Raw genomic sequence first — 26006 nt, 5'->3', positions numbered from 1 at the left:
ATTTTTGCTTCTCTTTCCAAGGCATATTTACATAGTTTACTCAGTCCATGTGTAAGCCACGATAGTGATTTTGTGGATTTTATTTTCCTTTATTCCCTATTTCTAGTAATTTACGAGTCCAGTAGATCTGGTTTATGGCTTGCTTGCATGTAAGCTGGTTGCTGGAATACCTAAGGTCAAATGTTTAACTTTTCACAGTTCAAGCTGTGTTTGGAACTGTACACATTGTTACACGCACATTTTGTATACTTAGTTATTTGCAGAGAAGGTGTGGTGAAACTGGAGAAAGGAGAAGTTGGATTAGGCAAAGGAAATACTTATTTCAGCAGATATTTTGAATGCAGTTCTTATGTATTGTGAAGTCATCAGTTTCAGAAGCTCTTCACTTTTGCATCTGGGGATGAGTGAAGGAAAGGGAAACTTTTATTTACAGTCTGATAATGAGTATATTGTAGGTGGAAATTATACCCTGTGTAAAAATGTAACCTGAAGCAGTGTGAAGGTGGAGAACAGACCTCATTATTTCACTTCAGACTGCTTTTAGAACTGTAATCTTGCTGTTTTTACTGGAATATAAAAACAAGCTGTGGGTATAAGTAGTGACCTTAGTAGTGACTGCGAAATCTAGTTTGTCTCAAACTGCTGATTTAAATAACAGTAAAAAAGGCTTTATGTACATACCCTAAGATGTATAGAAACATTTTAATGTTAACTTCAGTTTCAGTAGAAAATCATTTAAAAATCTTTTTGCAGTATTAGCTGTCCAAACAGTTTGCACTATTTTTCTAGAACTTTAAAATGAATTTTCACAGTGCAAATCAGAATTTGCTTACTTTATTTTACAGACTGATGATTGCCCTATGAGCCTGTTCTTATCCCCTCCTATATTTATCTGAGTTTATGTTGTATGTTTGTGGAGATTTTGTCTTCAAAATCGGCCATTTGTTGCCTAAGGTTGTGAGGGTTATTTGCACAGACACGGAACCTCATTAATTTTCTACCATAAATGATTTAAAGAATAAAGAGATTGACTATTCAAGATGCTTAATATAGGGACTTGGTTTATTTCTGGACAACGTATAAGCTTTATCATCAAACGTCAGGCCAAGTTGGAGTTGCTGGTTTTTGCCATGGGAGCCACCCCACCTGCTCATAAAGTGTAAGCTGCTTGTGCCTTCCCCTGTTAGCAGGACATCTGGAGCTGCCTATTCAAATATGCTGCAGCCTGATAAACCTTGTTTGACAGATCTTTTGAATATTAAGATAAAATTTCCAACGCTGTTGTTAGTGTAACATGTTGTCTGAAGATATTGGGCATTAGTACGTCTCTCAAGCAGTAAATTGCAATTTTGCAACTGCTCACAAGCCTGATGCTTAAAAATATTTAGCTTAAATTGCTCTTAGTGGATTTTCCTTTATTCTGTTTTGGCCATAATTGAGGTTTGTCATTGAAAACACTAATGCATTTATATTGTGCCTAGCTTGTGTTTTGTAAAGATTTTTCATTCAGAATTGGTAGACTTGCTGGTAGGAGATTATTAGGCAGTAAGTTGAGAATAATTGGAAAGCTGTCATGAGAATTGCTGCATATCAGTTCTGTGCAGTCCTGCCCATCCTCTGCTATAGGTCAGCTTTTCACCTTGCAATGGGCAAATAGGGCAATGCATTATTTTTTCAAATTACTGACTATTTTGATCCTTACGTGAAATAATTTGTCAGGATTTACAGATCTAACATCATTTATTGAAATACTTTTGTCATGCTGCATTGTAAAGGGATGGCTTCACGTTAGTAATTCAAGAGAATATTTATTCAAACTAAACTATATTTAGTTCTTTAATATTATAAAATCATAACGAATTTTAATTGTATGTATGTTGCATTTCTTTTAGATAATGACCTCTGTATATTGAAGCCTAAGGGCAGTCTTCTGTTGTCTGCCAAATCTGTTTTTAAAACATGAACTACAAAAATGACATTTTTCCATCTTTCTCTTCCCCTGTCTGTACTGTTTCCTAAAGTTTTAGAAAAGCGTATTATTTTTGAAAATAAAATACTGTTGTATAATGTATTTTATTAGGAGTGTGTCTGTTTTAGTAGCTGCTCCTTCTTTTTAGAAATACTGAAATGTGAAGCTTTTCCATGTAATCTCATGCCAGTGTTGACCCACATGGATTAAAATAGACTGTTTTAATCTTTGACCAAATTTGGAATTAGAATATCTGCCCACTGGGAGTTTGTAAATTATTGTAGTTTATAGAATGACAGGTTTATATAAATAATTACAGTGATTCCCACTGCATGTTTTAAATTAAAATCTACTTTTTTGAGCAATAGGAATAATAAAATTGCAGAACACGGAAAGCTTATTTAAAAAAAAAAATAGCTTCTTCAAGTATCTCTCATGTATACTTTATGATATTTTCTCAGATGTATTACACAGTTATCCAGAAATAATCTTTTTAAACAGATTTGCTTGCAAGCAAGATCATGCTGGATATGAAGTTTTTGCTTAGCTCTTTTTTTTTTCCAGATAACTATTTTAAAAGAAATTTCCCAAATTAAGATCTCCGGTAACTTGATTGTACAGTAGTTACTGCATTATTTTTATATCAAGTTTTGATTACTGCAGTAATGAGAATGAGGTCATGCAGCTTGCAGTATGGTTTCCAGTAGGGAGGTAGGTTAAAAATGAAGTCCCCTTAAAGAGGAATATATCTTGCAATAATGATTCATCTCATTTTTATTTCTCATGGGTTTAATTAAATTGATTATATCTGAAATGTGATTTTTCTTTCATACAGATAAAGACACAGTAAATAAAATGAGAGATCTGCGCATGAAAGCTGAAGATTACGAAGTGGTGAAGGTGATTGGTAGAGGGGCATTTGGGGAGGTTCAGTTGGTAAGTTGTGTTTCTGTACGTTTGGATGTATGCATGTCGTATTTGTTTGTGTCTATTTCTGAATACAGTGTTCAGAAGATGAAGTCTTAGGGTTTTATAGCCTTAAGCTCAATGAAATTTTATTTCTTTTTATCCCATGGAAATGTTTCTGAGAAGCTTGCATTTCAGTACTGTCAATCCACATTTATTTTGCTTTGTAAGGCATGCTTCTCCTGGTAAAGTTGAATATATATCAGTCACGGTCAACAAAATTAGCCTCTGCCACTGTGTGGCAATTGAACACTTGAACAATTCAAGACTAGAAGAAATTCTGCTAGTTCAAGGAATACAGCAGTCTTGTAGACATCTTTCACAAGATGAGAGGAGATGTGTATGATGTTTACGATAGATTAATGGACTTGTTCATGCTGCTTTATTAAAATGAGAATTGGTGGGAAAAACTAGAAATAGGCAGCAAGTATTTGTGTATGCTAATGATCTCTGGAAAATGCTTATGCATTTAATAGGTGCCGTTATTTGTGCTTTTCGAGATAGGTACCTACAAGTCATGTAGTGACTATTATGCCTACGGACTCTGGATAGTTCTAGCAAGTATTTTAAGAATAATGCATATATTGTCAGAAAATACAATATAATTATTTTGTAGACCCACAATATGTAATTCTTTATAAATGTGAAGAGTCTTATGAAACCTATTAAATAGTGAAGCAGGAAAAAGAAGTCTAGTAATGTTCTTCATATATCAAGGTGAGAAACTAATGTGTTGTTTTATGTCGTGGTTATCTTCATAGGTAAGGCATAAGTCATCAAGAAGAGTGTATGCCATGAAACTTCTAAGCAAATTTGAGATGATAAAAAGATCAGATTCTGCTTTCTTCTGGGAAGAAAGGGATATTATGGCTTTTGCTAACAGTCCCTGGGTTGTTCAGGTACAGTGAGATTCCTTTTTAAAAATACTGTCATGGTAGAATAGTTCCATTACAATACTGCATGACTTTATATTTACTTGTCTTAGTTTTTCTAACTCCCATTTTGGTTACATTGATCTGGATCTGTCAGAGCAATACGTTATTAACAGTAGAAATTGCTGTTTGCAACAAACAGCTGATATTGTGTTTCCTTCAAAATCGTATTTTGTCTTAAATACAGGATAAGCTATTTTGTTTGTTATTAAAATGGTTTGCCAGATATGAGTTAAAACTGGTGAGTCTGCTTTATAGTACTTCTGGAAGTAGCCAACATATCAGAAATCTGTGCTTAAGATGTAGCTTCTGTATATTCCAATTTGTGTGTATGTATGACTGCAAATCACATATATTATATATATTATATATATTATATATTTATAAATTATATATTTACAAATTATGTATTTATTTATAAATGTATAAATTATAAGTTTATATATTACATAAACTCTGGTTATGTTTTCCTCATTTCAGTTTTATCACTGACAATTTTTTGGGAGGCATCTCTGCCTTTGAAGTTTATATGGACAATACCTGAAACTTTCATCATACATTTGTGTGCACATTTAACTTGTTCATTTAAACTGTACTTACCCTTAAGCATGTAAATACTTCTGTTAAGTTAGAATTAAAGTCATTCAAGAGTTACCTAAGTCAAATATGTTTATATGTTGCTATCTGTCTGGGAGTGATTGTGCAAAATTATGTTTTATGATTTTCAGAAAGGTTTAAGTTACCATGCTTAAACCTACTTGCACAAGTCATGTTGAACAGAGCATTTACTGCTGTAAGGGAAATACTTTTCTCAATTGTTTAAAGTATAGGTTCACTTTCTAAACAATGAATACATTGGCCGTAGAATAATAAATATTTTGTGGTAACACAAATAGAATCAGGCAGATGTTTGAAATACAATAGTTCCATGTTTACATATTTGTCAATTGGTGTCCCAGGGAGTAAGGAAGCATCTTGTCCTCTTATGCAATGAGCTTTCTTTGAAATGATTACAGTTTGGTGCAATAAATACCAAAATCTGTAACCAGAGCTCTGCTGCTTCTGTAGTAATAAAAAGAGATGGAAGATCTGGCAGAAACTGACTTGAGATTAATTCCTTTTTAGGAGGTCTACTGGATGATGCAAAGCTGCTGCAGTAGTTGTAGCAATTCTTTTACTTTGTAAATCAATTTGCACCGAAATTGTGGACTTCCAACAAGCAAAACATTAGACAACTGTAGCACTCAGTGACTTGTTCTTTCTTTTGTTTATGCTCTTTTTACAGTTATTTTATGCATTCCAAGACGACCGTTACCTTTACATGGTCATGGAGTACATGCCTGGTGGGGACCTTGTGAATTTAATGAGCAACTACGACGTTCCTGAGAAATGGGCAAGATTTTATACTGCTGAAGTTGTTCTTGCATTAGATGCAATTCACTCAATGGGTTTTATACACAGGTGAAAAAGAAAAAAGTATTGTTACAGTGTTGTTTTAATCCCAGGGCTGTCAGAGTGACTTTAATTGGTTAAGGCCGTTTTAAAATTGCTGATATGACTTCATTATTATTTCACAATTATTTCATATTACAACTTCAAAACTTCTTGCTATCAGAAGGTGCAAAGCTGAGGTGACACAGTCAAAGTAAAGGTTTTCAGCAGGATGATCTTCTTCAGTTTAGGGAACAATAAAATTGTACCACTTTATCAAAAGATGTAGAACTGATTTGGCATGAACAAGTTGGCCCCCAAAATAGTTCATTTTTCTTAACTAGAAAAAACTGTTTGGAGAATTTGATAGCAGTAGTATACACTATTGGTAATTATTAACTCTCAGTTCTGCATTTAAAGCCTCAGCTGGCACCAGTGGCGTGATCAGGGTGAACTGAACAGGGTGAGGAAAATCTCCCAGACACCTGTTTTCTTGTAAGGGGCAAGGTGGGAAATAGAGACAGAGCAAAGGGACTTAGGTTTGTTTCATATTACGTACTTGCCCTCAAGTGGATTGTAGTCCTTGTCAGACAGACTGAGTGTTCTCTTCTGTTGATATTTGAACTTCTGTATGTTTAGCTTTTAACCATATTTACTAGAAGCAGGAGAAGAAATTTTTCAACTGAAAATATACAAACAGCTTGAGAAGGACTTAGTGTATATACCCTCAATTTGTAGTTTGGCCAGAAGATCACTTTTAACACTTAAGTTTTTTCAGAAAAAAAAAAGAGCAAAACAAAACAACAAAAAAAACTATTAATCCATTGCTCGAGTAGAATCTATAGCATCATAAATTACGTAGCTACTATGCCACATTTTAGGAATAAATTGTCTGGCTGAACCATTTGTACAGGTGTATTGGCAAGCTTTAGAAAACAGAAATTTGAAGATGCCAACAGCACTGTCAATCTTTTCCTCAAACTCCAGATTACTCTGACAGCAGATTTTTTGGAATTTGTTTTTAACTAGTTAACTCAAATTTGAGGACTGAAAAGAAGCTGATGCAAATATGGGCTCATGACAGAGGACATGGAAAGGCCTGAGGCTGCTGCTTTTGCCTCAGCCTTTCTTTATAAGGTCTGCTTTCAGGTCTCCCAGGTACCTGTGCCTAGTGGCAGGGCTTTGGAGGGTAAAGCATTCATTACTTTAGCAGAGAAAGGTCAAACTGAGCCCCCTGTATGCAAACGGGGCATATGAGAGTCCAAGGCTGGTGGGATACATGGATTGTTGTGAGGAAGGTAGCCAATATCAGGAGATACTGTTCTCTATGACTAGTGAAAGGCTGCAGCAATCAGGAGGTTTCTGTTGACTGGAAGGAAAGAAATGGCCCTGAGAGGGGGACTGCAGGCTGATTATGGAGTAAATTCTCAGGAAACAGTTTCCAAGCACATGGACAAGAAGATGATTGGGAGCAGCCTGCATGGATTTACTTAAGGGTAAAGTGTGCCTGCCCAGCCTGATTGCCTTCTGTGATGAGGGGAAAGCGATGTGTATGTTGTTTGCCTCAACTTCAGCAAGGTTTCCAATGTAGCTGGAATGGAAAGATGCCTGCAGCGAAAGAATGAGGGTCAGTGGATGACACTAATTGCAGCAATGGTTAGCTGAGCACTGGCACAGGTTACCCAGGAAGATTGTGGAATCTCCCTCCTTGTGAATCTTCAAAAGCTGCCTGAACAACCTGCTTTAAGTATCCCTGCTTAAGCAGGAGGGTTGGAGCAGATGACCAGCAGATGTTTGTTCTGTGAATATCCAGTTATTTGTTAGGAAATAAATTTTCACTGTGAGGGTGGTCAAACAATGGAAGAGAGTTGTAGAGAGGTTATGAAATCCCCATCCTTGGAAAAAATTCAAAACTTGACTGAATTTGACCCTGAGGAACCCGAATGCAACTTTGAAGTTTGAACTGATTTCCTTAGCTGCACTTTGATCAGGCAGTTGGACTAAGAGTATTTCAAAAAAATAAATAAAAGATTCCCAACCAAATCATGGTGTGTACACTGATACGTTTCTACTGCACACCCTGAGGTGAGGTAATGCTAGGACTTCATTTCATTGTAGGGACCAGAGTTTTCCATTTGAGGTCCCAGAAATTACTTTCACCTGAAACCATTTTTTTTTTTATATATATATGTTGTGTTTTTTTTTAAACTATGGTTCTGCTATAGTATACTTAGTACCATTAACATTGCTGAACTTTACAGTTACTTCATGAAAACTTTCTGTAAGAGAATCCCTGATGTGGAAAAGGCAGTACAGCAACACTTCTTTTGGGCCACAGAAAATTATTTGCTCACGTGAATATACTTCAGAAAATAGCATGCATTTATTTCCTGAAATTAGAAGTGATACAAAAAAAAAGTTATATTTTCAAGGCTGGATTGAGGTGGTTAACTCGCAACCAGAATGGATTTCTTTTGTGTAGCTGTATCCTCGTAGAGAGTGACTTCAGCAAGTTCGTGGTTTTTTATGAAAACTTGAGGTTTGAGGGTAACATCCAGATTTGGTAAATTTGGTGACTTGAGACTGTTCCCACATCCATTATCATGTTTTTTAATGGTTCAGTTCCACAGTCTGTATGTGGGACATGATACTATAAGAAGGAAAAAAATTGAGGAAATAGTTGTGCTTTCATGTTGTATTTTCCTTGTCATGTTACATTTGAGAAATAGATGACTTTTGTTTTCCTAAGTTAAACTGACTGATTTACTCTTACACAAATGTTTTTCTGTTTTCAGAGATGTGAAACCTGATAATATGCTGCTAGATAAAGCTGGTCACTTAAAACTAGCAGATTTTGGTACTTGTATGAAGATGAACAAGGTAGACAATTTTTATTTTCTTTTTTTCCCTTTGTGAAAGGAAGGCATATGTAAAAGTGAAAATAAAATACTGAAAAATTTAGCTAGAGAAAAGTGTCCAAGATTCCATTCTTGCCATTACTATTATTTAAGCATCCCATTAAATGACAATGTAGAATGCAAAAATTACTCTTGAAGTAGGGATTGCATCAACTTCTATACTGTTTATTAGGAAGGCTTCCTGAAGTCAAGCCATTGATTATCTTATAGATTCCTCTAGATTATTTCTTTAAGTCTTTGACTATCAAAGTCGATGGAAAAAAGTGAGATAGTTAAGTTCAGTGATGGAAAACACGTCCAAGTTGCTGAATCCTTATATACGTACTAGCATAACCTGACCTATATAAAAGCCAAATCTGAAGGAAACAGGTTAAAAGACTGTCACAGATTATTATTATTTTTTTTTAATATATCTTGAGGTCATTTAAAAAAAAAAAAAAGAAATTGTATTTTAAGTACTGTGAAGCATTGTTGTTCCCTACACAAAATTCTGATTGGTTTGTGCTAGCCTCCACCTCCATACCAGGAAAGCAACCTTAAATGGGTGATACTTTAACAGAGTCTGGGTAATGTATACATCACGTTCTCAACCTATTCCAGGAGCTTTGAATAAATTGCTTTTGGAATAAATCAGCTGCCTTGCCATAAATAAAAGACACCAGTGAAAACCAAGTGCAAGTTACATGTACAAATTCAAATAGTTTCCTTAAGTCACAACTTCCAGTCCACAGTGGAATAGCAGACACATAATTTGGCTTAATGCAGATTCATCTTTGATTTTGCTCTTAAAAATTAGGACTTTTGAAATACAGTTAAGCACGAGGATATTTTTCTATAAGTGCCAAAAAGCAAGTAAAAATATTAGGAAAATTTGCTGTGTATTGGTGTCACAGAAGTAAACTCACGTCAACAACACCTTACATTGTGTGCTGTACTAAATAAATGAGCTGTGTATTGAAGAGCCTAGTCTTGGGTTCCTCTAGCCTTTTGGAAGAGGAAAGTGGCTCTGTGGGAAAGAAACTGCTCATCATAGATAGAAGTTTAATACAGGTGCATTTTGGATTTGCTGCACATGCAACTCTGGATTTGTTCATTGGCTATATTTGTTCCTTAGTTATATATTGTACAAATTTTCTACTAATCCATTTCTAGGATTATTCCAGAAGTTCCTGAACACTGGAAAGGATCAAGTGATTACCTCTTTGGCATTCTTGATGCCATCCCCAATGTGATTGATCTCTTCTGCTAGTTCTTTCTCAGGGGTGTGAGGAACATGAAACGTTCTTCTCATCTGTCACACATTTTGAAGTCTATCTGCCTCGAGTTTCAGGGCCTTATCTGCATTGCAGTCTTCCTGGCATTAAGTATATTGTGTTGGAGGAGAAAAACTTAGTTTAGCTGATCCTGTCAGCAAAATCCTTGATTTGTTGGCCTATTTTGAGAGGAGCTTTCATTGTTTACTCTATATCCTGGCAGTATATAAGACATTTATATTGGCATGAGCAGGAGAAGCTGTGATTACACGGCTGAGATGCAATTCTGGTTACTTCTTATATATTAACAGAGGTTTTTAAGCAACTTCCACTGTGTTAACTTTGACAAATCCAGGGCTTTGCTTTGGCTTTAGTAGTTTAGTAATTAAAAATATTTAAGAACCCATTCAAAAAACAAACATACAAACAAAAAAAACAACGCCCATCAATTCATGACAGTTGTTGATTTGCTGCTGTTACTAAGGTTTTATGAACTCTTGAGAACAGCTTGCAATTTTGGTTCTTATATTTGGGCCTGGCTATTTTCCTTCTCTTTGTAGGAAGGTATGGTACGATGTGATACAGCTGTAGGAACACCAGACTACATCTCTCCCGAAGTATTGAAGTCCCAGGGTGGTGATGGTTACTATGGAAGAGAGTGTGACTGGTGGTCAGTTGGAGTCTTCCTGTATGAGATGCTCGTAGGTGAGTTGTAGGTTAATCAAAATTGACTGCAGTACTTAACTGCACTCTATAAAAAAAAAAAAATAAATAACCAGTGTTGTTTGTAACTGTTTTAATTTATTACTTTCTTAACATAACTTTTGGTTTGCTCGCTGTGGTATTGGAAAAATGTCTTAAAAATATTCTACTCTATTCTCAAACATTTGTCCTTACCTCTTGTTCAATTATGTGCTTACACTTTGTTGCGTGCATAAGTCAAATGTTATAAATCAAATCTACAATACTTCTGATCTACTTTTTAAATTTTTGCATTGCTGCTTTTTCAGGTGATACACCTTTTTATGCAGATTCTTTGGTTGGAACATACAGCAAGATTATGAACCATAAGAACTCCCTTACCTTCCCTGATGACAACGATATCTCTAAAGAGGCAAAAAACCTTATTTGTGCCTTTTTAACTGATAGGTGAGATTTCAACCATATTCAAAATGAAAGTGAATCTTCATTAAGAAAATTACGTTGAAAGAATGTGTGTGTGTGTGTGTGTGTGTGTACGTGTATATCTATATATATTTTGTGGGGGTTTCTAAACTGCTGAAGAGAAGTGGAACTTTGATAGTATTGGCATGAATGCAGCATAACTCCATTCCTGTTTAGGTGCTGCTGTTGGTAAGTGTATGCGCTCTGAATGCACTTCTGTTAGCTGAATGTTCTCCTTTATAGGAGTTAGGTTTTGTTTGTCCATCAGCTACAAAAATATGAGAAAGCGTTAGCCTCTTGCTTAAAGTATGACAAGGCTGTCTTAAATTTAGTCAGTAATTCTTTAGAACTTCAGTTGCTTAGGGCTTTAAGTCACATTGTCTACTCTGAATCAGTGTTTTGTTTAACCCGAAGCAGTAGATGCTGCAGACTGGACAGGTGGTATTGCCAGGTTAATTTTGTCCAGTCCCAGAACTTGGGAGAGGAGTCAAGTGTTTGCTGCTGTTCTCTGTGGGTGTATCAAGTAGATTGGGGGAAGGGAAATGGTGCTAGGATGAGTGCTTATAAATTTAGTTTGCATGTGAAGTGTTACTCCTAAGTATCAGCTATAACAATAGCTGATACACTGGTATATGTTGTGGAGTGTGAGGGGCATGGATTCCTTGGGGATAAAACTAAAGCGAACTGTGCAGTTCGGGAATGCCCCTAATGCAATCCCAGCTCCTAGTGGGCATTCAGTCCGCAGGATCGGGGTAGAGTCAACCCAAAGAAAGCCTGTATGAAATGCGGGTGTTAGGTTTGTTTCACTTTGGGGGTGTGCTCTAGTTGTACCCACGCTGCTTACTAATCTAAACATAACTTTTGCAACCTTTGCTTGAGATCTGAGGCTACGAAGGTGGAGGGGGGTTGTTGCATTTGCTGAGCTTCATGGGCTTCAAGCAACAGCATGATCTCCTAGTAAGCATAGAATCTAGCTTCTGCTTGACAGCTGCCTAGCCAGTCCATGACGGTGGAAAAAGTAGCAGCAGGAGTTCTTACAGACAAGTGTTAAAACCAGACTGTGTTCTGAAATATACCTGCTGTGCTGCTGTAGTTATTGTCATCTGAGTGCTTTGAGGTGTATCTATTTCATGCCTTAGTTTGACAGTTAGTTTTTTGTTCCTCTTTGTTGTTAGATACTCCTTATGATTTGTCTTTCCTTTGGAATGATTTATGTCATCTTACATACTATACTGAAACCAAAAAATTCTTTACAGGGAAGTGCGACTAGGACGCAATGGAGTAGAAGAAATTAAACGGCACCTTTTCTTCAAAAATGATCAGTGGGCTTGGGAAACTCTCAGAGACAGTAAGTATAATGCTTTCCTCAGAGACAGTGATCTGCCTTACTTTATGTATCATGTTAGCAAAAGAACTGCTATATTTCTTTTTAATGAAATTTAAAATTTTAGTTATACTGAAGGATGGAATTAAATCTCTTAGACACCAAAGAGAAATACCCAAAAAACTCTTAGTTGTGTCACTTGAGTTATAAAATAATTACTAGCATATAATTATTCTCCTTTTTTTTTTCCTAGCTGTAGCACCAGTTGTGCCTGACTTAAGCAGTGACATAGACACTAGTAATTTTGATGATCTGGAAGAAGACAAAGGAGAAGAAGAAACATTTCCCATACCGAAAGCATTTGTGGGCAACCAGCTTCCATTTGTAGGATTTACTTACTACAGCAACCGTCGGTATGTACAGACAAAGCAAACTGATGGCATATTCTCTTGTCAAGACTCCTTTTTGTCTCTTATGTAAATACAAGCCTGTACAGATTCTTACTTATGAGTCAGAATCCTAATAAATTACGCTTTCTTGACACTTTGATAGCCAGTACTACTAGTCATCAGTACCTTAAAATATTGCACTGATTTTGTGAATGTTTTGCTCTGTATTAAGTATGTTATACAGTGGTGTGGCAGAAATAGTAAGAAAAATCTGTTGTGGTTTCTAGGCAGAGCTGCCTACAGAGCACTGAAGTATCCATATAGTTGTAAACTGGGGATGTGAATGTCACTTTATCTCATTGCAAATCACAGTTTGGGAATTTTATACAAGGATTCCACACTTCATATCACTGTAGGCATGTGATAAATTAAACCTTGTCTTAGCTTCTCTCTGGCTTACTAGAAATACTCTATTTTCTACTTGCCTGTCACCTGTGATAAATTCTCTTTTTCAAAGTACTCATCAGCTGCAGTGAGATTGTGATGCTTTACTGTTTTCACTGTTGCTTAGGAAACCTTAAATGACATCAATTGAAATTACATTGATTCACACTTTAAGAGTCATTATTACTGTAGGTGCTGTCCATATCTCTATCTACATTCAAAAATCTAACTTTTTCTTTGAGAGATACTTTTAATTGTTGTCTGTGTCAGTCATGCTTAAAATGATTTAAGTCTTCTAGTAGACCATGTCAGATGGAGAGATAGAGACCCGTAGTTGTTAGTTTTAATAGTATTTCAGGAAATACTTTAGAAAATATTCAGAAATATTTCAGAAAATAGGAAAGCCTTAAAGGAAATAAATCTGTTACCCATCATTGGATAGAAGAGGAACCACTTTTCCAAGCCTGTGGTGAAATTATTTCCATCTCTGCAAAGAGTTGGATTTGTTGTTGCTTTCTGCATAGTGAGGAATAAAGGAACTTGCAAGCTTTGCAGACAGTTCGTGTGAGTTCAGTCCAAGAGTCTTACTTATTGTTCTGATTTTAGTCTATAATAAAAAGTCTTAATTTTTGCCTTTCAGGTAGACTTTGGAATGTGTTATCAAGAAGGTGAAGTAGCATACTGAAGCTTGTTAATAACTGAAATTCTTCTCTCCCCTTTTAATTCTTGGGATGGGGACAGTATCAGGAATTTAGAGAACTTAGACTGTATTTAGCTGTTGTGGAAGATGTCTACTAAATACTATAATTACTTTATACACTTATTGGAACGAAAATGCTGTTCTAGAACTGATTTTGATCCCATAATACTCTGGTGTGACAGTCTTAAAAAGTCTGAAATGACCATTTGCACCTGCTTAATCTCTAGTCCTAATTGATTCCCTTTTTATGCTGCAATATGTTCAATTGAGTATTTAGGAAAAAGTTCAAATGTCTTCCATCTCCTTTGATTTTTGTCAGGCTTCAAGTATGCTGTAGAGCTTAAAGCAGTGGGGATATAGGAACATGATATGACTTCTGTCACTAAAGGAAGTCTTACGGTCTTTTAGGATAGGATATTTTCTACAGCTGTAATCTCACTGATTGCAAACTAGAAAAGATGGTGGTTTGTTATTGCACTTCACTTACAACACAGATTTTGGAATACTAGCTGAGAACAGTTCACAGCTCTGTGTGGCTTCTGTGTTCTCTTCAGGGTTCTGATTTGTTCAGAAATCTTCAGGATTCAGGTTTGTTCCTGCTCTTGTTTTCTCTGGTGCTCTTCCTGCTTCAGTACCACATTTTCTCTGCTCTGTTGCCCTGGTGTGCAAAATATTGTGACTTCTTGTACTTGAGACCAACTCCTTCCTCTGTAGGGAACTGTAACATTTTTCTCTTTGTCACTTGATTGTCTGTAAGCTGTTTAGATTTTTAATTTGACCTCGGCTTTGCAGGGTGTCTTTGGCTTTTATTTTGGGAGGTTTTTGTTCATGTGAAAGGAAAGATGGGATGCATCCATCTTCCTCAGCTCGTGTATTGGAGATTTCTTCCTAACATAATCTGATGGGTTAGGAACCTTTCATGTTTCTCTAGATCAGTTATCAGGCCAAGAACATCACACCAAATACTGAAGGAATTCTCAGGCAGTCACTTTTATTTATTTACATGACTTTTAGAATCATGACAAATAGAAATTTGTGGTATTTTTAGAGAAGTTATGTAAAATAACTCTCGCTTCAGGACAAACTGTGTGTGGAACTCCTGGTAACTTTGGAAGCTACATATACACACACACAATCTCTGCAGAGTTTGCTTCATTTCTACTTGTTTCATAAGTGCCTGAATAAATATTTATGGGATGCAAGCCAATGAGAGTGTTGTAACCATGGAAAGCAAAGATTTTTTTTTAATGGTTATTTAAAAAAAAAAAATAAAAGTGGTTGTGTTAATACTTGGCAGAAGTCCTTTTTTCAAGAGGTCATCTTCTGCAACATACCGCTTTATGTTTGAAGACAATTTTTACAATTAATTGTGTTTATTTCAAATAAATATGCTCAATCTTGAAATGTAAGTACAGAAGTGAAAAATTTGATTGTTGCTATTTGGTTATCCATACTTTGGAGCAAAAAACTGAGGGTGTTATTTTTATCATGATTATGTTTTTTTTTTTTTTTCATAACCTTGCCTTTAAACAAATCTTAAAATAACTTTTAATGTTGTTACAGGTATTTATCTGTCTCTGCAGAAAATTCCAATGACAACAGACCAGCCTCCAATGCGGATAAAAGTGTGGTATGTCTCACTGGTTTTCAGTTTTATTGTATCCTAGAAAAGAATCTGTTGCATATACCAGTATAAATTCTCTGAATTTTAAATGTCTCAAACTGTCTTAGTGTTTGAAATATGGGAGATCAGTATATAAAATTAAACTATTTAGTGTGGCTTGCCTATTAAAGTTGTTGAAAAGACCGCATTTCAGTTCTTCCTAAAACATAAGTTTTCACAAATTGGAATAAAATAGCTGAAACTGCACACTCTTCTTGTGAAACAGGATTCATGGTTTTTATCTTCATAAATATCTAAGAGTTTGTGCAATGTTTTCAGAGTGCTATATCTATCCCAGGTGTACACTGGCATTGTGGTGATGATCAATTCTAGCCCCGAGTGTGATAGGAAGGAAGCCTGGGCTTTTCAGCAGCCCACTGTTTCATCGCTGAAGCTGGAGCTAAGATTTCTCAGTTTTTTCTGTGAGCCAAGTGGGAGGTGGCAGACAATATGGCGGTGTGGGATTATTTTTTTTAATTTCTATTTTTTCCAAATAAAATAACCTTAGGTATTCTGCTCCTTCCCAAGGGTGCCCCATAACCTTTTGGGATTCAGGGCACTGAGAAGCTGCATTTGTATAACAACTTACCTAAAAAACTCACAGGAAAGTTCAGAAGCTCTTTCTTCAGAAGTTACTGCTTCCTAAGCATTTTGGCAATTTGGTTACCAGGAAGATAAGCCAATATGTTAGAAACAAGGTGTGCTTGGATTCTGTGCAAGTTCAGGTGTAAATTAGGATAATTTCCTTAGACTGCTTTGACATTTTTCAAATTGGCTTTCCTTCCAGTAGAAAACACAGTCAAAATAATAATGAACTCTAAAAGAAGTCTTTAGCTTTGATTGATTTACTCTGTTAGTATCTTGTTCTGTTATGTTTTCCATTTAGAGTCGAAGAGAAGCAGATGTTGATGCATGTTCCTTTTTCTCTTAAACTCATAATATAAATGTTTTAGTGGTGTATGGTATTACCCAAGGAAAACTTGTAAAGGACAGGGGAACTACTTAGGTATTTATTGGGCGAACTGAATTTATTAAGCACTGAATTATTTTGATTTATTTATGTAACTTGATGTCCTCCATAAATTTTGTTTTCTTCATCAGTACATGGCTGTTGATAGGGCAAAATGAAAAACAGAGCTAGGTTTGGAAATATTTGCAAATATTTAAAGCTACTTGCTGGCCTTTAGTTGACTTTGAAGATAGCTGTTAAATAGACTTGGCAGAATTAGGGGGATACCTGGCATGGCACCTGCACGTGGTTAAAGAACCCTACAGCCCTGTCAGTGTTGCTAGGGGTGTTTGAATGTCTTGTGATTTTTAACAGTATGGGGAGGGGAAACTGTGGAAGGATATGGGTAATAGGTTTAAATGAATGTGAAGTCTTTATTACAGGGTATTTTCATCTCCCAGTTTTTCTCAGCTGTTTTTCCTTTCATTACATGCTGCAATGAAAACGGTAATGTTGACACATGGTTAGCAAATTAATTAGTTCTGGAAATATAACACAATGTTATCTACTCTGTCTGTATTTTGGCATGTTACTGAGGCTCTCTTGGGTGGGACTGTGTGCCAGAAATTTCAAAGAAATTCATTGGGTTTTGCAAGAGTGTAAAACTTCACAGAACTAGACCTTGAAGTTGGAGAAAAATGGAATTCAATGGCCTTTAACTGAATATCAGGCCTCTCTGTAGATATTATTTTCTTTGACTAGTGCTACCCTAAACTACTCTGAGCAGTTCAGATGTTGAGGAGGAGGTGAACAAATTCTTCTGAACTGGGTCTTCAGGTTTTTTCGTTGTTCAGGGTGCAGAACCAGATGCAAAATGCTTTGGTTTAACAACAGCAAGAAAAAAAGTATGGCAGCTTCAGAGGGATTTTGCTTGGCTTCTACGCTGCAGTCAGACCCAAACATGCAGGAATGCTTTTTTTCTGTGTTAACTGTGACTCAGGATTTTCCAAAGATATTGTTTAGGTTATTGATACCCGATTGTGCAAAACTTCTCTGGAGGCCCGTGGTCTTGCATCAATGTCATTTGACTGCTCAGCAAGCTGAGGTAGGCCCCTAGGGGTCCAGCACTATAAAAATATTGAGAGGGAGAGAAAGAAGCAGGAAGAAGCAATGGAGGTCCGAACCAGTAGGATCCAGTGCAGGGACACTTCAGTTGCCAGATGTCTTCTTAGACCTGTTCCTCATCCATCCCATTTAATTCCTTTATGCAGTCTGTCTGGAAGGGGCTGTAAAATGAGTAACCAGGAAATGGAAGAGCAATTATGTTGAAACTTCTTGATCCTTATTTTTGTGCATCACATGTGATCCCTTTTTGCTAAAGTGAGAGCTAGCCTTTAAATAGCTGTGCTTCGTTTCTCAGTGGTTTGTACCAATGGGATAAATGTGTTGTGTACTTGCTGTCCTTCCCTTTTCCATGGTGTTTACTTTAGTAGCAGTCTCTCTGTGGTTTTTGACTACAACCGTTGTCTCTTCCAAGTGGTGTTATGTTGTGTGTTACACCAGTAATGAATGCAAGTGCTGAGAAGTCTTTGTTCCAGTATTTCCTTGTTCTTCCAAGGTGTTCTGGTAGGTAGTGTTAAATACTCGGAGTAAGGAATAGTAAATATATAAAATTTATTGTTAGTCCCCAGTTGCTATGTCTGTGCTCTTCCTCTGCAAATTTGAGAGCAGCTGAAGAGGATGGAAGAAAGCAAAAGGAAGAAATGAGAAAGGATCTCTGGTTCTTGGGAGCACCACGATGCTGCTTGGAACTGGAAGGAGTAAAGTTTGGAAGTTTGAAAGGTTTCCCACTTACTATGGATAAAGCATGCTATAACATGTCTCCAGACTGAAATCCTAGTTTAGGACTGAACACAGGATAGTCCTTTTTGAGACCACTTACTGTTGCTATCGAGAAAGAATGAAGACGAGCATAAGTTCTCCTCTACGTGATCACTTTTAGGTCTTGTAAATGTACTTTATGGGGGAAAAAAGAGGAAGAGGTGGACATAGGAGGAACTGTTCTGTTGCTCCTTTTCCTGGGATGATTGTGCAAAATGAGTCAGGCAATTGTCAGAGTTTTTGAAGTTAGAACAAGGAACAAGACAACAAAGTGTCAGAAGCACTTGCATATATTGCTTTGAAGAGAATCTAGGTTAGGACTGTAATTCTCCTCTGTGCTCTTCTAAGGATGCTGAGGGAAATGTGGGAAAGCTAAATAAGGCTGCAGTCCTTACCAGATCAGTGGAGAAGTTTTAGAAGAGTGAATCAGCACGGGCTTGACTTAATGAGCTTCCTCAAAGTTGATACTATCTTGTTGTTTACTGAGGATTTTGCTGTTGTTGGAGTGCAATTACTGTGCACAGGCATCCAGTAGAAGGTGGATATTTTGAGACTGCACGGAAAGAATGAACTTGTGAATTTATCTTGCTGGCAAACAGTAAATGCCATATAGTACCATTCTGTATTAACATCTGGAGCCTGTTACTCCTTTCAAACCTTAGTACAGTGCTAGCTGTAAGAATTCGCCCTGACTAAATAGAGGTTAAGAGCATTTTCCCCCGCTGCTAATAACTGACACGCCTGATTCTGCTTCCTGAACTGAGAACTTGAAGATGCTTTGTAAAATGTATTTGATAGCTCATGCTAGAAAAAGAGCACCGTTAAGGCTAATAAAATGCTTCTTTATAATTTTCAGTAATACCTCTGGTCTAATTCTGGAAATACTTAAAAACCTAGCCTAGCCCCATGAATTTTGACAGAACTATGCACAACCTTAACATTTTATCTGTGCAAATGATATAACTGTGTAATAGTAAGTTCTTTCTTGTAACTAACTTGCTTTTTAGGGGAGGCGATTCAGCTAAAAATACAGTGCTTAGATAGAAGTAGGCTGTGATACAACATAAGTAGCACTGAATATTCTGGAATACTTTTTTTTGAAGTTCATCAATTTAATGCGTGTTCTTTCATGTACGAATATATATTTAAAGCTGGAAAATATGCAGAAAATGATCTATGAGTTGGAAGAACAACTACATAATGAAATGCAGTTGAAAGATGAAATGGAGCAAAAGTGCAGGTGAGACTTTGAACTTTAATTGTTTATATAATTTAAATAAGTCTAACACTTGAGTTCTGTATTACTGCTTTAGGGATTACCAGAATAACATTAAGAATTGTGCTATACTTCTCCAAAGGAGCTCCAGGCAGAGGTTTAAATCATTCAAATATTGTTTTAAAGTGGTTTTCTTGAATATAGCATTAAGGAAATCCTTTGTTTTCAGTACCATCCATGTAATGCTTTTTCTGAACACTTGCATATTTAAATTTACCTGGTATCTCTGAATTTAGACTTTTTTAATGGGCTGAGGTATGCATTTGTAAGGCTGATCTTTGAGAAATGTAAAATACAGTATACACTGCATATACTGGACTATTAAAATTGACTCTCTGGTTTCTAAATATATGGTAATTGTTACAGGACCTCATTTATTTTCCTTCCTGTGGCTGATCAATAAAACCAATGATTTTCTTTCTAAAGGCTTGTTTCTGCCATGTTAAAAAAACTTCTGTTTGCCAGTTTCTTGCAGCTACAAACAGTAGACATTTTTTTCTGATAATCAGATTTTTTTACTCAGATACATGCCAACTAAATTCTTTGAGTTAGCTTCTCATTTTGAAGTCTTCCTGACAGCCTGAAAAAAAAAAAAAATAGACAAAACTTAGTTATAGGACACGGGAAGAACTAAGGCTAGAATTAGGACCCTAGTGTGTAACTGTGTGAGCTGTTTAGGCAGGAACTGGTAGCCAAGATGATCCAGTGGGAATTTAGACTGAGACACTGTCCCTGACCTATGTACAACTTCACTGTTCACGTGCTTTGATTGCTTTCTGCAAGCAGGATGTATGTTTCTTGAAATACATTCAGTAACCACAGTACTTCCTGCAGCACTGCTGAAGATGTCAGAGCACAATGCTGTCCTCTGATACATCGTGCTGTTTACTGTAGTTAGGTAGGATATATTGCTATAACTGCTTATTATACCTGCCAGGTAATGTTGTCTGCGGCCCCTCTTACCTCTTTGAAGAGGGATAAGTAGCTGCAAAAACAATTGTATTAATGTGTTTTGCCAGTTAACTGGAGGTTTTACTATGCACTTAACTTTTCTCTGCCTATAGTACTGTTCTAATACATTGCTTCAACGGAGCCTTTTGAATAATACTTTCGTATTTTTATACATAGTAGTGAGCTGCCTACAATTGTATTAACCATTTTAGCTATTTGGGAAGCTCAAAAGTAGAGGACGTTTTCAGCAGTTCGTCAGGATATTCTAATTTTAATGTTAGCTTGTTGTGTACATGCACTGTTTTTATATTTCAGGTTTAGGGACAAAATGTGGCACCTAAAGTTTTGCATATATAAGCTGCAACAAAGTTTATAAATACTTAATATATTAAAAAAAACTATTTTCAATGAAACTTGAATGTTTTCTTTGACTTTTAAATGCTTATTACTAATGCTTTTAAATGCTTATTACAAAATAGAATTAGCTAAAATTGAGGCCTTTGGTAGTGGTTGCATATTACTTAACTAGAAAAACACTTATCATGTATCCTTGTTGTATTTAAAATGTTTTTCTTTTCTTTTTAGATCTTCAAACATAAAGCTAGACAAGATAATGAAAGAACTGGATGAAGAGGTAACTATTTTTTGTCATTGAAGCTGCCTTAGTTGGGTAAAGAATATGGATAGTACTTTCACAATTCAAGATATTTCTTCTGTGACAAAAAAAAATAAATAAATTGTTCTCACTATAAATTTGAGACCAGATGATCACATTTCAATACATAGCATTGGGAAATGCATCTATTTATTTTCACACATTTTCAAAGCCTTTTTGCTTCTGCATGTTTCACAGATTTAAATTGTTCCCTCTGTTAAACTGCAATGAACAAGATTAATGTTTTTCTGGAGTTCATAAAAAATGAGTTTTTCTGAAATCTAATGTACAGGTGATTTTCTGTTGAGTTCCTTATGTCATCTCCTAATACTATTTAATGGTTATTTAAATACAATGTTAACAAAAACTTCTTCAGTAATTTGGTATATTTGTAATGTAGAAGTATAAAGAAAAAAGTCATTTTTTCTGAATTTTTTTTAAAGGGAGACAAACTCATTCACTGGAAATGATGCATCAGTGTCCATAGTTAGTTGCAGAGATACTGGTTTAGGGATCATTCATTAAAATGTAAATAGAAAATGACGATGCTTTTAATTTTAGGGAAATCAGAGAAAGAACTTAGAAACAACAGTGTCTCAAATTGAGAAGGAAAAGATGGTACTGCAGCACAAGATAAATGACTACCAAAGAAAAATTGAACAAGAGAATGAGAGGAGGAGGAATGCAGAAAATGAAGGTATGCCATGTTGGCATGTTGTAACTGATTAGGTATATGGTATGTTTTTTGGGAATAATTTACTATGTTAGCATGTTGAGTGCTACTGAACTTTAAAAGGGATCTTTTCAAATTGTGAGCACAAATTTTGAGTTTATTTGAGTTTTAACAAGAACACGTCTTTGTCTTATTCTGTCTTCTCTACAGTATGTTATTCTGCAGGCACAGAATTTGATCTAAAAATGTACATAAGAAAAAAGGCAACAAAGGACTTATGTGCCAAGACTTTTAATGTGTTTATGTAAAAATTAAAGATTTTTTTTAACCTCTTGTGTTAATGATGTAATTTCTTTTCAGTGTCCACACTAAAAGATCAAATGGAAGACTTGAAAAAAATCAACCAGCATTCACAAATTACAAATGAGAAGATAACACAATTACAAAAACAAGTATGTTGTTTCTGTTCATTGCTTTCATTATTTCTTAGGTCTGAGAAGCAGTATTGTGCATTCAGATACAATAAAACTGGTTCCAATAAATCATTTTTATATTTGAGAATCTTTTTTTTTTTTTTTTTTCCCCCAACAGCTAGAAGAAGCCAATGACTTGATAAGGACAGAATCTGATACAGCAGCAAGACTGAGAAAGGGTAACACAGAAATGAGCAAGTCATTAAGTCAGGTAGAATCACTAAATAGAGAACTGCAGGAAAGGTGCAGAGTCCTAGAAGGTGCAAAACTGCAGGTGGAGAAAGATTACTACCAGCTGCAAGCAGCACTGGAATCAGAACGAAGGGACAGAAGTCATGGATCTGAAATGATTGGAGAGCTACAGGGTAAATTTTCTCTTTTCATACTTTGCTCTTTTTTTTAAAAAAAAAAAAGTAAAAAAGAAAAAAAAAGCCTATGTATAAAAGATGTGAAGAAAGGAAAAGCCAATCTGCAAAATGAGTGTGACTTCGTAAAATAATTCATGAAGATGTGGTCGTGTCCGAATGGCCCTTGGTAGAAGGAGTATCAAGATATGAAAATCTGACCTATCTGAAAGTCTGAAATGTATGGTACAAAAATATGAAAAGCTGGTAGTAGTGCTAGAGAACACCCAACACAGTGTTTTACCAACTTTGATGCAGCCAAGTTGATGTAACCCTGCTCTGTCTTCTCTTATGTTTTTAGAGAATGCTACTTTGTTCTTAAATTACATTTGTTTTCTTTCTATGATGCTTCTAAGTGATTTTAGAAGCTGAAAAGCACAATAAGGGATACAGATCTGGATACTTGGAGAACGTTATCATTTATACTTATGATTCTTAGCACTAGAAACTATTTAAATATGTTAGTTTATGACTATGCTAAGGGATACTGCACCTTAACTTGCTGTTCTAAATCATCTGTCAGCAGTACTGAGAATCACTGCCCATGAGGCACTATCTTTTGCTTATTGGTACAGACTGGAGAGAGGTGTTGAGGGCTTTTGGGTGTGTTTGTTTTTTAAGGTCAACTTTACGTTCTTTGGCACAAGGTAAGAACTATCAAGAATCAAGTTGCCTGTTCACTATGCTTTAAGTATAGTAAAATAATTTCAGTTTAGTCAGTGTATAGTTTCACTGACATGGAGTGTAGTTTGGTCCAGCCTGTTGTTAAATTCAAGCAGAAGGTACAAAATTGCACGAGAAGACTTCTGTGCACTTTGAAATATGTATTTTTGACCACATTCAACTCAACAGTCCACTCAAAAGGGAGGTTCTTCTGAAAGGCATCGGAGTAAGGTACTTTGCTGGTATACACATGAATAGCTTTATGTATTTCAAACACTCATACAGCTGATTTTAACAGCACATCTCAAATGAATGCAGATTCAGGAAGACTTTTTCTTCTTCCCTGTCCTGCAGTTTCTTTTGTATTGCCAGAGTATCTCTTTATACTTAAAAAAATTAATTGAAGCATTCTGTAATTTAGACAGACATAAATGAATTGATAGGTATATTCTTGTACACTATAGTTACTGTGTCTAAGGTATTGAGTGTAATACAGAGTAATCAAAATATTTTTGTAAGTTTTTCCTTGTTGTAAAGGATTTGGTACAGACTTTTCACTCTAGAAATGCGTACTGTTACTTAGTGTTTAATATAAACATCTGATACCTGACAGGGTCTCTTGGTAGGTGGTGGGAGATTAATTAGTTGATCTATTCAGGGAAGAATGCTCAAGTCAGTTAAGTGAATATGTATTTCATTAACACCTGTATATCTGTTTGAGATTGCCTCTGTGTAATGCATTTTATTTTACACATTAGTGGAGTTAACATTAGAAAAGGTGTTGGCTGCATAGCACAGCAGAATTTGCATTAATGGAAAGAAGTTTTCATACTGGATATTGGGAGTGACAGGAGGCAGGTTCCAGGTTTTGCATATGATTTGTTTTCTGTGAACCATTTCTAATGGTGTAGCTAAAAAGATCAGTTTGCTTTACAATGTGTAGCATTTGCATATATGAAAAATTTGAAGGTGAGAATATTTTACAGTCCCAGAAATCAATAAAGGTTGTGGAAAGAAATATTGATTTAAGTCTAGTAATAAATACTGAGTGGTATTTCATTTTTTGACAGTTCGGATTACAACTTTACAAGAAGAAGTAAAAAACCTTAAAAATAATCTTGAAAGAGTGGAAGCAGAAAGAAAACAAGCACAGGATCTGCTTAATCATTCAGAAAAGGTATGGGAAGATAATGATAAGGCTAATGTTCATTGGCAGTTTTGACTGCATTTTCAAATAGTAATAATAAATGTTGCTAGGTTTATGTCCTGGGTCCAAATCAGTTCTGTGTTAAAATGATGAACTATATAGTGCTAACTGATTTATGATCTCATCAGGATGGCAAGGTCTTGTAGCTTCTCAGATGGTTCTTGTAGCTTTGGGAGTAAAATTCATGTTTGTCATTCACTATATAGTCAAGGTTCCAGACCTTTGTAAAAAACAAGTAATTTTTGTTCTCCCTGTCTGACCACTGCTGCCTAAACTTGCTTCCTAGAAATCTATGAATTGAAATTAAAAACAAATAAAAAAAAACTTTCTGTTTTTTGCTTGATTTATATTTGGCTGGGTCAGTGCCAGACCTTTTTTTTTTTTTTATCAACTGTGGAGCTGAGCCATTTAAATTTTTACTTTCCTAAAGAATGGCAGCAGCATGTTCCCCTAATATCTGTGGTCTCTGCCCCAAGATAGAGATTCAGGTGAAAACAAATAAAAGGAAATCCTGCACTGTTTTTTCCAGATGGACTTGCATAGCTCTGTGTTTTGAGGTCAGGTAAAGATTTTCAGTATTGTGTGTCCTATCCAAATAAACCAGAGAGAGACAATCACCTCTGGAAGGTTAGGGAAGGTGCAAGAAGTTATTTTTCTCATTTGGAAATATATGAAGTGGTGACCCAAAGGCAAGTCCTGTCTCTCAGTGCTCATCTGTTGTGCTAGTTTTGTGAGTTAATGTTAAAGGCTGTGGCTACCACCAATGAAATAACGTAATTGCATCCAGGTGACAATAATAAAAATTCCTTTGTGCTCTAGTGTTGTTAATGGCATAGTTATGTTTCCAATTTAGCTGACTAGTAATTACACAAATTGAGAAGATTTCATTATCTTCTGAATTTATAGAATAGAAATAAAAGCTAGTGAAGTTTTCTCCAGGGCACTGAATACAGATTTTGCCCCTTAGCCTTCTTTATAAAAGTGGAAAATAACATTGAGAATTTCTTCATAACAAGAAGTTAACACTAAAAAAGGGAAGGGGGGAAGTATTCCTTCAGATATTACAAATTATTATAGGAACCTGGTAACTTTTTTTCTTATCTTTAGGAAAAGAATAATCTAGAGATAGATTTGAACTACAAACTGAAGTCCTTACAAGACCGGTTAGAACAGGAAGTAAATGAACACAAAGTGACTAAAGCTCGGTTAACTGACAAACATCAGTCAATAGAAGAGGCAAAATCAGTTGCAATGTGTGGTAAGTATTTCTTGTAAGTTTTGGATAAATACATAATAAACAGTATTTTAATTATGATACCTTAAACCCATGAGCTAATGATGTGATACTCTTACACAAGTGTTTGATTCCTAATATAAAGAAAATACGTTTCAAATCAAAATAGCTTACTGCTTTTGCAATTCAGAACCTTCATTGGCTTCTAAAATGTTTCTGAGTCCTATAATTCTGGCTAATGCTAAATGGAATTGAAAGAATGTGTTATCAAGACAGAGATGTCTTGGGACATTCACAACTATGTAATGGCATTAAAAATACTGACTTTCTCCAAGGATTGTCTGAAATGGTGAAGTTTCTTTTATAGATAAGCATCCATGAATCAAAGAAGTGTCATGGTAGCTCAGTTAAATATATCAGGTTTTATTTGTAAAGGTCATTGGTATCTGCATGTGGAGTTCATAACTTTTCAGAAAGCTGAGAAGAT

General features: G+C 35.6%; 1 protein-coding gene across 2 annotated transcripts in view; it reads left to right on the top strand.

The window, feature by feature from the left end:
• Nucleotides 1-26006, top strand: part of ROCK1 (Rho associated coiled-coil containing protein kinase 1) — an 87123-nt gene that overhangs the window by 28688 nt on the left and 32429 nt on the right. For both annotated transcript variants that reach the window (XM_084281828.1, XM_084281827.1), the window contains exons 4-19: nt 2805-2905; nt 3697-3834; nt 5153-5328; nt 8094-8178; nt 10030-10174; nt 10480-10618; nt 11890-11981; nt 12211-12370; nt 15054-15120; nt 19135-19223; nt 20796-20844; nt 21427-21562; nt 21899-21990; nt 22130-22376; nt 24149-24255; nt 25393-25543. In XM_084281828.1, coding sequence (XP_084137954.1) covers nt 2805-2905; nt 3697-3834; nt 5153-5328; nt 8094-8178; nt 10030-10174; nt 10480-10618; nt 11890-11981; nt 12211-12370; nt 15054-15120; nt 19135-19223; nt 20796-20844; nt 21427-21562; nt 21899-21990; nt 22130-22376; nt 24149-24255; nt 25393-25543 — 1974 coding nt within the window. The remainder of the gene's footprint in view (nt 1-2804; nt 2906-3696; nt 3835-5152; nt 5329-8093; nt 8179-10029; nt 10175-10479; nt 10619-11889; nt 11982-12210; nt 12371-15053; nt 15121-19134; nt 19224-20795; nt 20845-21426; nt 21563-21898; nt 21991-22129; nt 22377-24148; nt 24256-25392; nt 25544-26006) is intronic.

The sequence above is a fragment of the Netta rufina genome (genome assembly GCF_964035555.1).
Source record: "Netta rufina genome assembly, chromosome: 2".
NCBI classification, from domain to species: Eukaryota; Metazoa; Chordata; class Aves; order Anseriformes; family Anatidae; genus Netta; species Netta rufina.
Note: the sequence above shows the minus strand (reverse complement) of the source record. Positions and strands in the feature narration are given on the sequence as shown.